Source organism: Oryzias melastigma, linkage group LG22 (genome assembly GCF_002922805.2).
Source record: "Oryzias melastigma strain HK-1 linkage group LG22, ASM292280v2, whole genome shotgun sequence".
Lineage (NCBI taxonomy): Eukaryota > Metazoa > Chordata > Actinopteri > Beloniformes > Adrianichthyidae > Oryzias > Oryzias melastigma.
The window spans coordinates 15,476,779-15,488,619 of NC_050533.1; the positions used below are offsets into that span (position 1 = coordinate 15,476,779).

At 41.6% G+C, this 11,841-nt stretch overlaps 2 protein-coding genes across 2 annotated transcripts; both read left to right on the plus strand.

Annotated features, from left to right (window-relative positions):
- The first annotated feature begins 6,132 nt into the window (after window positions 1–6,132).
- On the plus strand, window positions 6,133–8,755 carry LOC112150321 (cytochrome P450 1B1-like). Its single transcript, XM_036209908.1, has one exon. The coding sequence runs from the start codon at window positions 6,340–6,342 to the stop codon at window positions 7,915–7,917; it is 1,578 nt and encodes a 525-aa protein (XP_036065801.1). The 5' UTR covers window positions 6,133–6,339; the 3' UTR covers window positions 7,918–8,755.
- Window positions 8,756–9,562: 807 nt separating this feature from the next.
- Window positions 9,563–11,571, plus strand: LOC112145996 (cytochrome P450 1B1-like). The gene has a single exon (XM_036209909.1). The coding sequence runs from the start codon at window positions 9,764–9,766 to the stop codon at window positions 11,324–11,326; it is 1,563 nt and encodes a 520-aa protein (XP_036065802.1). The 5' UTR covers window positions 9,563–9,763; the 3' UTR covers window positions 11,327–11,571.
- Window positions 11,572–11,841: the final 270 nt, after the last annotated feature.

Here is an 11,841-nt window from a genome sequence, read left to right on the forward strand (position 1 = left end):
TGGAGCAAAGGAGCTTGTGGCCCCCCTTAAAGCTGCACTCAAAAAATGCAATTTTAAGCATAATTTCATTTATATATGTTCCCCATTGTGAAAAAAATGGCACAAGAATGGGTTAAAACACCAAAAACATGATTTTTCATTGGAGTGAATCTCTAAAGTTCTTCTTTTTGGCCATATTGGAGCTTTATTTGACTCCTGGAGCAAAAATCAACAAATCATATATGTCTAAATGTTGCCTTTAAATTTAAAAAAACCACATTTGATGGATTGATCTGGTTTATTTCAAGCATATTTGTGGAAATACAGGACAAAACACACAAGTTTTTCAAACTCCTTACAGAAATAATGAAATACAATGATTAGAAAATAGACAAAAGATTAATTAAATATAGTAGTTATTAACTAAAGTCAAGTGAAGTTTGACTATAATCATATATATTGAAGGATTTAAATGAAGTGCACCAGCAGTTAGAGCTAGAGTCCCCCTGAAGAGCATAGATCAACCTTACCCACCAGGAGTCCAGACTATTTCTGCACCATGAGCTCATCTGCAGAACTGACGGGTGGGGGAACCCACTCCCTGACCCAGCTTCATTTTCAGGACGCCCAAATGTACCAAGCTGCTGAAGTGGAACATATGGAGGTGCAAAAAAAGCAAGAAGGGAATCACGAAACATTATTTGCTCAATTACACATTGAGCTGAGGAGCCTGCCGCTGGTGTTCCGGCTGCACGTCATGCTCAGAGTGCCTGGGTACCTGCGCCCAAATTTAGAGATCTCAGTCTGGGCTCTCAGAGACTGAGGGGAATCCGTTCATGCATTTTTCATAAAATAAAACATTGAAATGGTGTTCTTTTGGGGGGGAACCTTGATATGAGTTAAGTGCAAAATCAGCTAAACTTTTTTTTATTCACGTGTTTTCCTTTTCTGTTTTGTTTTTCGTAAACTTTCCCACAGATTTAAGTACTTCTGTCAGATCCATTTCCTGTTTTTATTCTGTAGAATTGGATGTTTCTGCTTTCTCTCACACTTTTGCTCCCTGTTCTACCTCATTGGCAATTCTTTACCTTGTTTTTTATTTTATTTTTTTCACTTTACAGCCCTGGTGGTTCTGTTTCCAGATCCCAGAACACTTTAGCAATCTTTCTGCATATGTTTTTATATCCATTTTGTCTAAAAAATTGTTAACTTATTTTGCAGACGTTTTATTTATCTCCAGTTTATTCAATAAAACGTTAGTTATTTTTCAATCCAACTGTGTTCCTCTGTTTGAAAATGTAGATTTGCCACAAATCCACATTTTCGCGCCATTTTTATGGATTTATTTAAAGACCCACTAAGATGAAAATGGTCTTTTTGGTGATTTTATATTCTTGTGGCATTTTTTTCTGCGGATGGAGGACATATCTGAATAAAATTTCACTCAAAACTGCATTTCTGAGTATTTCTTTGTTCGGAGCAGATGAAAAAACGCTGCTTGAAAAAGAGCGTATTTGTGACGTAGAAAATATGCTGGGTGCGCTTTATTTAAGTTTATGAGTGACAGGAAGGGTAAAATATGTTGTTTCACGCTCCAAAAGAGTTTTAAACTTTATTTCAACTCTAAATGACAACTAATTCCATCCTACTTACTGCAGCGGTCAAATTTAGGCTTCTAAATAAGCTCATTTCATTTCTCTTTACCTGGCAGGAGGTGCAAAATGTGGATCGAACTGTTTTCCTCTGTGAATGTTTGTGTGTGTGATTTTGTTAATCTGGGGGTCATATGGAAGCTATTTCTACTTGTGCTTTCTCTCTGGTCTCATTTTAATCACTTAGTGCAGCCCCACAGACCCTCCACCCCCACTCCCAAGGGAATACAAAGTTTAGCGACTGAGCTCGGAGCGTGCCGCGCTAGCATGGCACGAAAGTTCATTGCTGCTCTACTGCCAACCAGCACTCACAAAAGTCAAAGATATAATAAACAAAAATCCCTCATTAGGATTATAACGCATGGCTCTGCTTCTGGGTGTATAACATCATGTGGGGGTTCTGTGGGAGTGAAAATTAACACCTTTCAGAAGGTTTCAGTGGAGTAAACTTTAATGTTCTTTTTTTATTTGATTTGATGTTTTCCTGATGGAGGACCCTTCCTCTGTAAGGAAAAATTGGAAGAACTACAATCTGGATGCAGAAAATATCTCGCCAGTAGGAAGACCAATTGAGCTTCCTGTGTCATTCAGAGCTTACTTTTCCTATTTTGATGATTTTTTTTTAATATATGGGATCCTCGACCCCCTTAAACATTCTTTCTTTGTGATGCTTCTTTTACCTTTAATATAACAGAGGATTATCATAAAAATGTAAAAAAAAACATAAAAAAAAGAACTGAGGTGATAAAAGTACATATTAAAGTAAAATTATAGCATAAAAAAGGGGATGAATCCTAAAATTACTTCAATCTTATGTGTAATCTTCTTTAGTTATCCTTGAGTGATTTCCTTTTAATTTTATTTTATATTTATTAAAACTGAAAGACTATAAGTATGATTTTATGTTCATTTGGGAAAAAAAAAGCTTCACTTTCACTCGTAAAATATGCTGTTCAACAGATGTGGAGGGTCTAGTGGACTTGGGCCCCCAAATTGCTCTGCCTGTCCCTGCAGATGCATGAGTGAAATCTCAATCCCAGACGGTTTTTTCCTGTTTCTGTTTGAGGCATGTTGATAAACGGCAGCTTAAAAGCATAATACATGTAACGTCTGGCTAATCTTCCTATCTAATCTAGATAACTGTCCAAAACAAACCAATTTATGACAAAAATCTAGAAAAGATGGAAATGGAAAGCAATAAAAAAGTAATTTTCTTTTAGGTAAAATAATTTCATTTTTTAAGAGACCATTTGGTTAATATATCAATAGTTTCCTGAGTGGATTTAAAAATGCAATCAGGTGCAAACGCTCATCAATAAATTAGTTACATGTGCAAACCAAAGTCTTAATTTATCGATAAAGTAATTCATGAAAAAAAAAGTAGGAAGCATTTTGATGGACCTTTTATACAAATTCTTCTTGCATAAATTGGAATCAAATTGGGAGAAAAGTCCTAAAAGAATCTGAAAGATCAATACAGTGGTCAAAATGGTCGAGATTTAAGATCTTAAGGCTTGAGCTAATATTTGAGCGAGCCCATAGTCACAGAGCCCCAGTTTAGCAGAATGAACTACTGTGGAATGTAACCCAAAGTACATGTGGACGTCAGGTCGTAAAAAGGTTAAAGAGTCTACTTCCAGGATTAATCATTGTAAAAAATATGTAGATGTATAAATAAAAGATTTCTGACTGCATCAGTCATTTTCTGTTATCAAGGTGAAATCCTTCAAAAAACTTGATAGTTATTTATTGTCTGGTATAGTTTTTAACCTCTAGTTTGGGGATTTGTGACTTCACATTCTTAAATTGCCCCTATCGTTTTTGTTTTTATGAAGATCAAAACCTTTATTTACATTTTCACTCCAATCTCTTTTGTCTTTTTAATACTTTCTTCAGTTTTCCTTAATCTAGCAGTTTAGATTCCATTGTTAGGAAATTCCAAGCAAAATGTGACTTTTTTGTGTCTGTTTACAGACTTATTACAATAAAGTCAGACAGCTTTGTGGTCTGGCAAGCAGAATGGTTCTCATTTTAGACCATCTTTAACAAGCAATGTCCGGTTTTGAGCACCACCCCCCCGAAATACCCGAAATGGAACAGACCCCAAGAATATTTTTGCTGCCCCCTAAGTTCTTTTTGGAAACAGCTTCATTCAGTTTAGATTTAGCTTCTTTTCTTCTGCATCCCAACAGTTTCCAAGCTGCCTGTTGGACCTCAAGGCTTTTTTTTTTTTTTTTTGGTGCCCTCCCCACCCCGCTTTGCTACCTTCTCAAACCCCAGCTCCCCTTTCCTGCCTCCCTGTAGGTGCTGTGCGTGACAGTAGCTCACTGAAAAGTGGAAATGAGACTAGTAAACAATGATTAGCTCCAGAGACGGGGCAGGCCGCTCTGCCATTGGTCCCGTCTCCACACAGTAAGCATGCCCCCCGCTTCAGCAAATGACATGCGGGCCCCATCCCTGGCTCCGCCTCGAATGACTCCCCTCCCGTATAGCTAGAGTCAATGCAAGGTCAGGGCCAACCTTTCACGGCCAGGTTACGGGGGGGAAACACTGCAGCCACACGCAAAATGCACACATGACACCCCCATCCAGCCCCTTCCCAAACCTGTACACACGCACGCAAACTCCAACATCCCTTCAACCAGCCGTGCACCCCCCAGCCACAGCCACAAAGCTGGCTCCAATTAGCATGACGGGGAAGTGAGTAGCCACATGTGTGTAATGTGGAATCATGTGAAGGAGACGGCGGTGGTGCGTTGGTGGAGTTGGGGGTATCCCCTGTACATGAACAGAGAGGAAACAGCGGTCCCCAGTGCCGTTCTTGAGGACACATGAGCACATGGTTAACCGAGGAATCAATCAGGGCGCTTTGGTGCGTTGCTCAAGACGAACAGCTTTGGGCAGAGCGCAGAGAGTTCTCCACATGTGCAGAGGGCTGTCTGAGAGCCATCATTGTGAAAGAGTGAGACAAAACAGCCCGAGTCATTATTCTCCTTATACACGGATGCCTGTTTTCACATGTGCTCCGACCGGACATGGATGATTGCACAATATCATTTGGAAATATGAAACAAAATTGAAGCACATATTAAAGCCAAGGATACTCCATTTGACTGCCAAATCTGTCTCAAAACCTCTGAAGCGTGACCATTTTTTTGTTTTTTTATTTAGTTTGCTCCTCCAGCAGACCAAAGGAGTCCCTTCATTTATTGTGCTGTAAAACCATATAAATGTTCAAGAAGGGGATTTTGAAACAGATTCCAGCTACCGCTCCCGCTTTGGTTATCATAATATCATGATGAGTGTGCCTGTGTGGCTGCTGAGTTTCTGTCCCCTCTGACTCCAACTTCGGAAATGTCTCAGTGCCTTCAATTAGGGTCATTAAAGCTCTGCAAAAACAAACTTCATAGAAGTGGGAAAACAAGAAACAGGAACATTATGTCATCCACTTGAGATGAAAAATACTTAACCCTCGAAAGACAAATACAGTCAACAAATGGCACTTAAGTTGGGATCAGTTTTATTTAAGCTCCAATGACTGACAGCAATGCAACAGCTGCAAGCCTCAGTGCATCTGCTATGTGGAATACTTCATGATGAGATCCCAAAATTCACATAAAATTAACTTCATGATGATTTAGCGACAGCGATACTAATGAATGAACTATGTTGTTTGTCTGCTATGAATTATTTGTTGCATAAAACCTAATTTTGACATATTTAAGAGCTTAAATGAAAGCCACAAGAGAAGGACAAAGAAAAGGAGGCAAAACTTCTTTGAGACTTATTTATTTATTTATATAGAAAGTTTTCAGTATAATAGTTCATGTCTGAAGGATTAAAAAATGATTCATTTTGTTAGAAAATAATATTTATTCATATGAAAAAGTACTTTTTGGTAACAAATTAATATCAGCAGACGGTAGACTTTCAGGATTTGGGGAAAAAATGTAATAAAGTAAGCACAAAACTAATTTAGAGTACTTTTTAAATAAATATATCCCGGAAATGTGCGTTTTAAAGCAATAATTTGCATTTTTTAAGTACAAATAAAAAATATAAATATGTATATAAACAAAAACATGCACTTTTATTTGTTGTTAAAAATAAATTAAATGTTGAAGTGAAATTTGCAGATTGTTTGGTTAAAGAAATCCCGAGAAAAGCGATGCGTAAAAGATGCGTAAAAGCTTCCTTCCCCCCTAAACTGCGCCAAATCAGTCCTTTTCAGCTAAAAAGAAAGCCATCGTCGCAAAAGTGAAAAATGAGCTCGACGCAACTCCATCGGTCACCAGTTGCTGAGTCTCTTTCACTCCTCCGTGTGAACGGCGCTCAGACGCGCTGCTCGCTCCCGGTGTCCCCCTGGAAAGCGCGCACCCGCCCGCGCGCAGAGATGTTCCAGTGCAGCTACCACAATGGGAGGAGTATGAAAGTTCTTCTGAGCCCTGCCCACTAACTGCAAAACATATAAGACGCTGGAATGGAGCAAAAGCTGGCACTTAAGCTTTAAATCTTCATGAAGGGACAAACTGATGACAGGAAACGTCATCACAATGATTTTATCAATACTCCATTAGATATCAAAAGTATATTTCTTTATTGATATTGATGCTTCACTTTTTTCTTTCAGATATTTTAAAATTATTAATATTTAGATAGTTTTTTCTAGTTGTTTTTGAAGGGAAAGAGCAGCAGAATATCCATCACTATGGCACTTGACTCTGAGTTTGGTGTGAAGGGCAGCAGCATCATCAGGGAGTGGAGCGGACAGGTCCATCCGGCTCTGGTGGCCTCCTTGGTTTTCCTGTTCTGCCTGGAAGCCTGTCTGTGGGTCAGGAACCTCCGGCTCAAGAGAAGACTCCCGGGACCTTTCGCCTGGCCGGTGGTGGGCAACGCCATGCAGCTGGGCCAGATGCCTCACATCACCTTCAGCAAGCTGGCCAAGAAATATGGCAACGTGTACCAGATAAGACTGGGTTGCAGCGACGTGGTGGTCCTGAACGGAGACCAGGCGATCCGCGAGGCTCTCGTCCAGCACAGCATAGAGTTTGCAGGCAGACCAAACTTTTTGTCGTTCCAGATGATCTCTGGAGGCAGGAGTTTGACGTTCACTAATTACGGCCAACAGTGGAAAGCACACAGGAAACTTGCTCAGTCAACCCTCAGAGCCTTTTCCTCTGCAAACAGCCAGACCAAAAAGACCTTTGAGCAGCACATCATAGATGAGGCCACAGAGCTGGTGCAGGTATTTTTGCAGCGGGGCTCACACGGACAGTGTTTTCACCCAGCTCACGAGCTGAAAGTGGCTGCTGCTAACATCATGTGTGCACTCTGCTTTGGGATGAGATATGGACACAATGACTTGGAGTTCACAACCCTTCTGCAGAGGCTGGACAGGTTTGGAGAGACAGTAGGGGCAGGCAGTTTGGTGGACGTCATGCCCTGGCTGAAGTCTTTCCCTAACCCAGTCCGCAGTCTCTACAAAAACTTCAAAAACATCAATGAGGAGTTTTTCACCTTCATCAAAGATAAGGTGCTGCAGCACAGAGAGTCGTTTAACCCCGAAGTGACCCGAGACATAAGCGACGCCATCATCAATGTGATCGAGAACGGAGAGGACAGCAAGCTGAGCAAGGATTTTGTTGAAGCGACTATCACAGATCTGATTGGAGCCGGTCAAGACACCATGTCGACGTTCATGCAGTGGATTATTCTCCTCCTGGTCAAGTATCCAGACGTGCAGGTCAAGCTGCAGCAGCTGATCGACAGAGTGGTGGGCAGGGACAGGTTGCCCTCCACCGAGGACAGACCCAACCTGGCGCTCCTGGACGCCTTCATCTACGAGACCATGCGCTTCACCAGCTTCGTCCCCGTCACCATCCCCCACTCCACCACCTCCGACGTCACCATTGGAAGCCTCCACATCCCCAAGGACACCGTCGTCTTCATCAACCAGTTCTCCGTCAACCACGACCCGCTGAAGTGGAAGGAGCCGCACGTGTTCGACCCCACGCGCTTCCTGGACGAAAACGGGGGCCTGGACAAGGACAGAACCAACAGCGTGATGATTTTCTCCACAGGTAAAAGGCGCTGCATCGGCGACCAGATCGCCAAAGTGGAGGTGTTTTTATTCACAGCAGTTCTGCTGCACCAGTGCAGCTTCGAGAGTGACCCCTCAGAGCCCCTCACCCTCGACTGCTCCTACGGTCTAGCACTGAAGCCCCTCAGATACGGCATTAGCACCAAGCCTAGGGGAGAGTTGCTAGTCAAGGCTTCTCCTGAATGAGCAGCACGCCTCCGTACTGTGACTCTAGGACACACTTTGAATAAAATATTTAACAGCATCAATATACCTGCACTTAACTGTAAAAAAAGCATATTTAACAGAAATATTTAAAACGTATAGTCTGTTTGAAATCTCAGAATGGATTACATTTTGTGTGTACTTGTTTTCAACCTTCTATTGAGCGTGTGTGCTTCAATAAATGCATTTAAACTACTATAACCACATATGTAAGATCATGTGAATGTTATAAAGTCACTTGATGGTTCTCATTTGTCTTGTGTAAATATATTCTAACTGTGCTGCCGAAGTCATAGATCAGGTAAAAAGTAATTTAAGTTCAATCACCAGCTACTGTACTTAAAGCATAAGAACCGATGAAACAGCAGGATGACGAAAAGAGAACAAAATGAAGGGATTTCCTTTGAGGACCAAGAACTCTCAAACTTTGAGTTTACTGTACAAGCACTGCAGCTACCCCCATGCATGCCATCTCAGCAGTCCAACAGAGCACATGTGCAGCTAGTTCCTCTCAGTCGTGAGCTCTCCTCAAAACCATGTTTGTTTACAGGAACTTTTTTTTTTTTTTTTTAATGGATGTCACTACACTCGCCTCTGTGTTCAAGATTTGATGTTATAATGCCCAAGAGACATGTTTTTGTTTGTTTGTTGAGGCACAAAAGGAAGAAAGGATTTAACTCTGCTTGTTCTGAATGTAAAAGTATAAAGTTGTACTTGGAAATTCACTGAGATTTTACATGAAGGAAAAATAAGCTGTATTTGAAACAAATAAAGTGATTTTTGATGATGTATTGTGTGCATATTGATTTTTCCACTAAAATTCTGGTGTTAAAAACTTGTTAACAGATTTCTTTTCTTCCTTCTGCTAAATATTCATCTTAATAAAAAAATCCTGCCATTTTTAATCAATATTTTAAAAACATAAAGATTTGGAAATATTCCAAATCATTAATCTACTGTTTTGCTACAAAAGACGAAACGTGGTGAAATTATCTGAAATTTTGATAAGAATGTTTTTTAAGTCTTGTGTGGGGACCACAGACGATCACGTGATGTTACAAAGAGCAGGGATTAATATTCAGGCAGGTTTTGGACAGCTATGGGGTCCTGACATGAGATGCTGTTCTGGTGTGTGACCGCTAGGGGGAGCACAGAGAGATCGGGTGACTGAAGGAGCACGTGTAATGGCGAAAGTCACGAGTCAAGAGGCAAGGTTGTAATTTTAAAACAAAATTAACGAAAGTTCTAAAAATTCATGCATCATTCAAGAGTGTGCAACACTTGGAAAACACCGTAAAGTCTTAATTTCTGTAAAAAAAAAAAGAAAAAGAAAAAAAAGTTTTATTTGTTTCCAAAAAGTTTGCAATATATATTTGTTTATACATTCCTTATCGATAAAAAAAAATCCTTATCGATATGTGATCCCTTTGTTTTTTAAATTAAATATAAAGCACATTAAAAAAATAGGCTTTTTTGGTCTTTTTCTGCTAAACAAAGAGTAGAGCTCTGAGCGGCACAAGGACTTAGGTTTGAAGGAAAAGGTCAAAATAGGAGGAGAGAGATCCTTTAAAACCCGAGTCATTGGTCCCTCCTACCACGGAGATCTATATAAAGCAAGTGTTAAGTCTAAAATCACCATTCCTCTTAAGGGGTCTTCCGAAGATGAGCTGCTTAATAGAGAACCCCCTTCACACAGCTTTTCAATGTCAAGGGAGATACGACTTTTGAGGCCTTGCAGAGTTTCTTCAGCATTTTTAAGATTGTCACAAAAAGCAAATTTATATAAAAGTCTATAATTTGGGGTAAAGGTTGTCGGAGTGTCTGGAAAATGGCTCAAATGGAAGCAGAGTTTGGTGTGAGAGGCGGCAGCAGCATCAGGGAGTGGAGTGGACAGCTCCATACTGCTCTGGTGGCCTCGCTTGTTTTCCTTTCCTGTCTGCAAGCCTGTCTGTGGTTCAGGAATCTCAAAAGAAGACTGCCGGGACCTTTCGCCTGGCCGGTGGTGGGCAACGCTTTACAGCTGGGCCAGATGCCTCACATCACCTTCAGCAAGCTGGCCAAAAAGTACGGAGACGTGTTTCAGATCCGACTGGGCTGCAGGGACATTGTGGTCCTGAACGGAGACCGGGTCATCCGCGAGGCGTTGGTTCAGCACAGCAGCGAGTTTGCGGGCCGACCGAACTTTGTGTCGTTTCAGGTTGTTTCGGGGGGAAGGAGCTTGACCTTTATGAACTACAGCAAACGGTGGCGGATGCACAGAAAGCTTGCTCAAACAACCATCAGAGCGTTCTCCTCTGCAAACAGCCAGACCAAAAAAGCTTTCGAGCAGCAGATCACAGCTGAGGCCACGGAGCTGGTGGAGATTTTCCTTAAACTCAGCTCTCAGGGACAGTATTTCAACCCAGCTCATGAAGTAACTGTAGCTGCTGCCAATGTGATTTGTGCTCTGTGCTTTGGAAGGCGCTACGGACACGACGACGTTGAGTTCAGAGCCTTGCTTCACCAGATGGATCAGTTCGGACAAACTGTGGGAGCCGGCAGTTTGGTCGACGTGATGCCGTGGCTCCAGTTTTTTCCCAATCCCGTCCGGACGACCTTCAGGAATTTCAAACGCCTGAATCAAGAGTTTTTTACGTTTGTGAAGAGCAAAGTGGACGAACACAGAGAGACGTTTGATCCGGAGATCACCAGAGACATGAGCGACGCCGTTATCCGCGGGATCAGCGAGGCCGACGTTGAGCTCACAGACGACTACACCGAGTCGACGGTGACGGACTTAATCGGTGCAGGTATGGACACCGTCTCCACCGCGCTGCACTGGATTGTCCTCCTGCTGGCGAAGCATCCAGACATTCAACGGAAACTCCACGAGCTCATTGACAGGGTGGTGGGCCGTGACAGACTGCCGTCCGTGGAGGACAGGCCGCACATGCCCTACCTGGACGCCTTCATCTACGAGACCATGCGCTTCATCAGCTTCGTCCCCGTCACCATCCCCCACTCCACCACCTCCGACGTCTCTGTTAACGGCCTCAGCATCCCCAAGGACACGGTGGTATTCGTCAACCAGTGGTCTGTCAACCACGACCCTTTGATCTGGAGGGACCCTCACGTCTTTGACCCCTCGCGGTTCATTGACGAGAGCGGCTCCCTGGACAGAGACCTCACCAACAACGTCCTGATCTTCTCAGCGGGGAAGAGGAGGTGCATCGGGGATCAGGTCGCCAAAGTCGAGATCTTTTTGTTCTTTGCGATCCTGCTGCACCAGTGCAGCTTTGAGAAATGCCCAGACCAGGACTTCTCTCTGAACTACAGCTACGGCTTAACACTAAAGCCGTGGGATTACAGAGTCACAGCCAAACTCAGAGGAAACTTACTAAAGCAGGCATAAAAAGCTTTTTTTCTTATTTAAATCAGGTATGTTCTCTAAAAATTGGAACTTAGTCAAATTTGTCCAAACTTTCAAAATGTATAAGCTTTACATGGTTTAGATAAGCTTCCTTTCTTTTTTTAAAAAAGTCAATTATTTTGATTCAGATTAATTTTGTGAAGAAAATCAGTTTTCTTTTGCACAAGGCACATTTTTGAATATTTATCCTTCAAATGTCAATTTTAAAGGAAACTTTGATACTTCAAATAAAACTTTGCAAATAAAAAAACTTTAGTTAGGTGATTTCACTGAAAAAGTGAAGCATTGTATCAATTAAGAAAAGTAATTTAATTTGTTACATTTAAAATAATTAGCTTTCATCAAATTAGAATTTGAGTTGATGGTTTACCCAACATAAAAATCTAATGTTTCATTTTTAAATGTAACAAATTCCAAAGTTTGTGTAAATAGAGCCAACATTTCACTTTTTACAGTGTAGGAATCACACAAACTTAACATGCAGTACCTGTAATATA

Coding starts and splice junctions, on each gene's coding strand:
- LOC112150321 (XM_036209908.1), top strand. CDS start 6,340: ATGGCACTTGACTCTGAGTTTGGTGTGAAGGGCAGCAGCATCATCAGG.
- LOC112145996 (XM_036209909.1), top strand. CDS start 9,764: ATGGCTCAAATGGAAGCAGAGTTTGGTGTGAGAGGCGGCAGCAGCATC.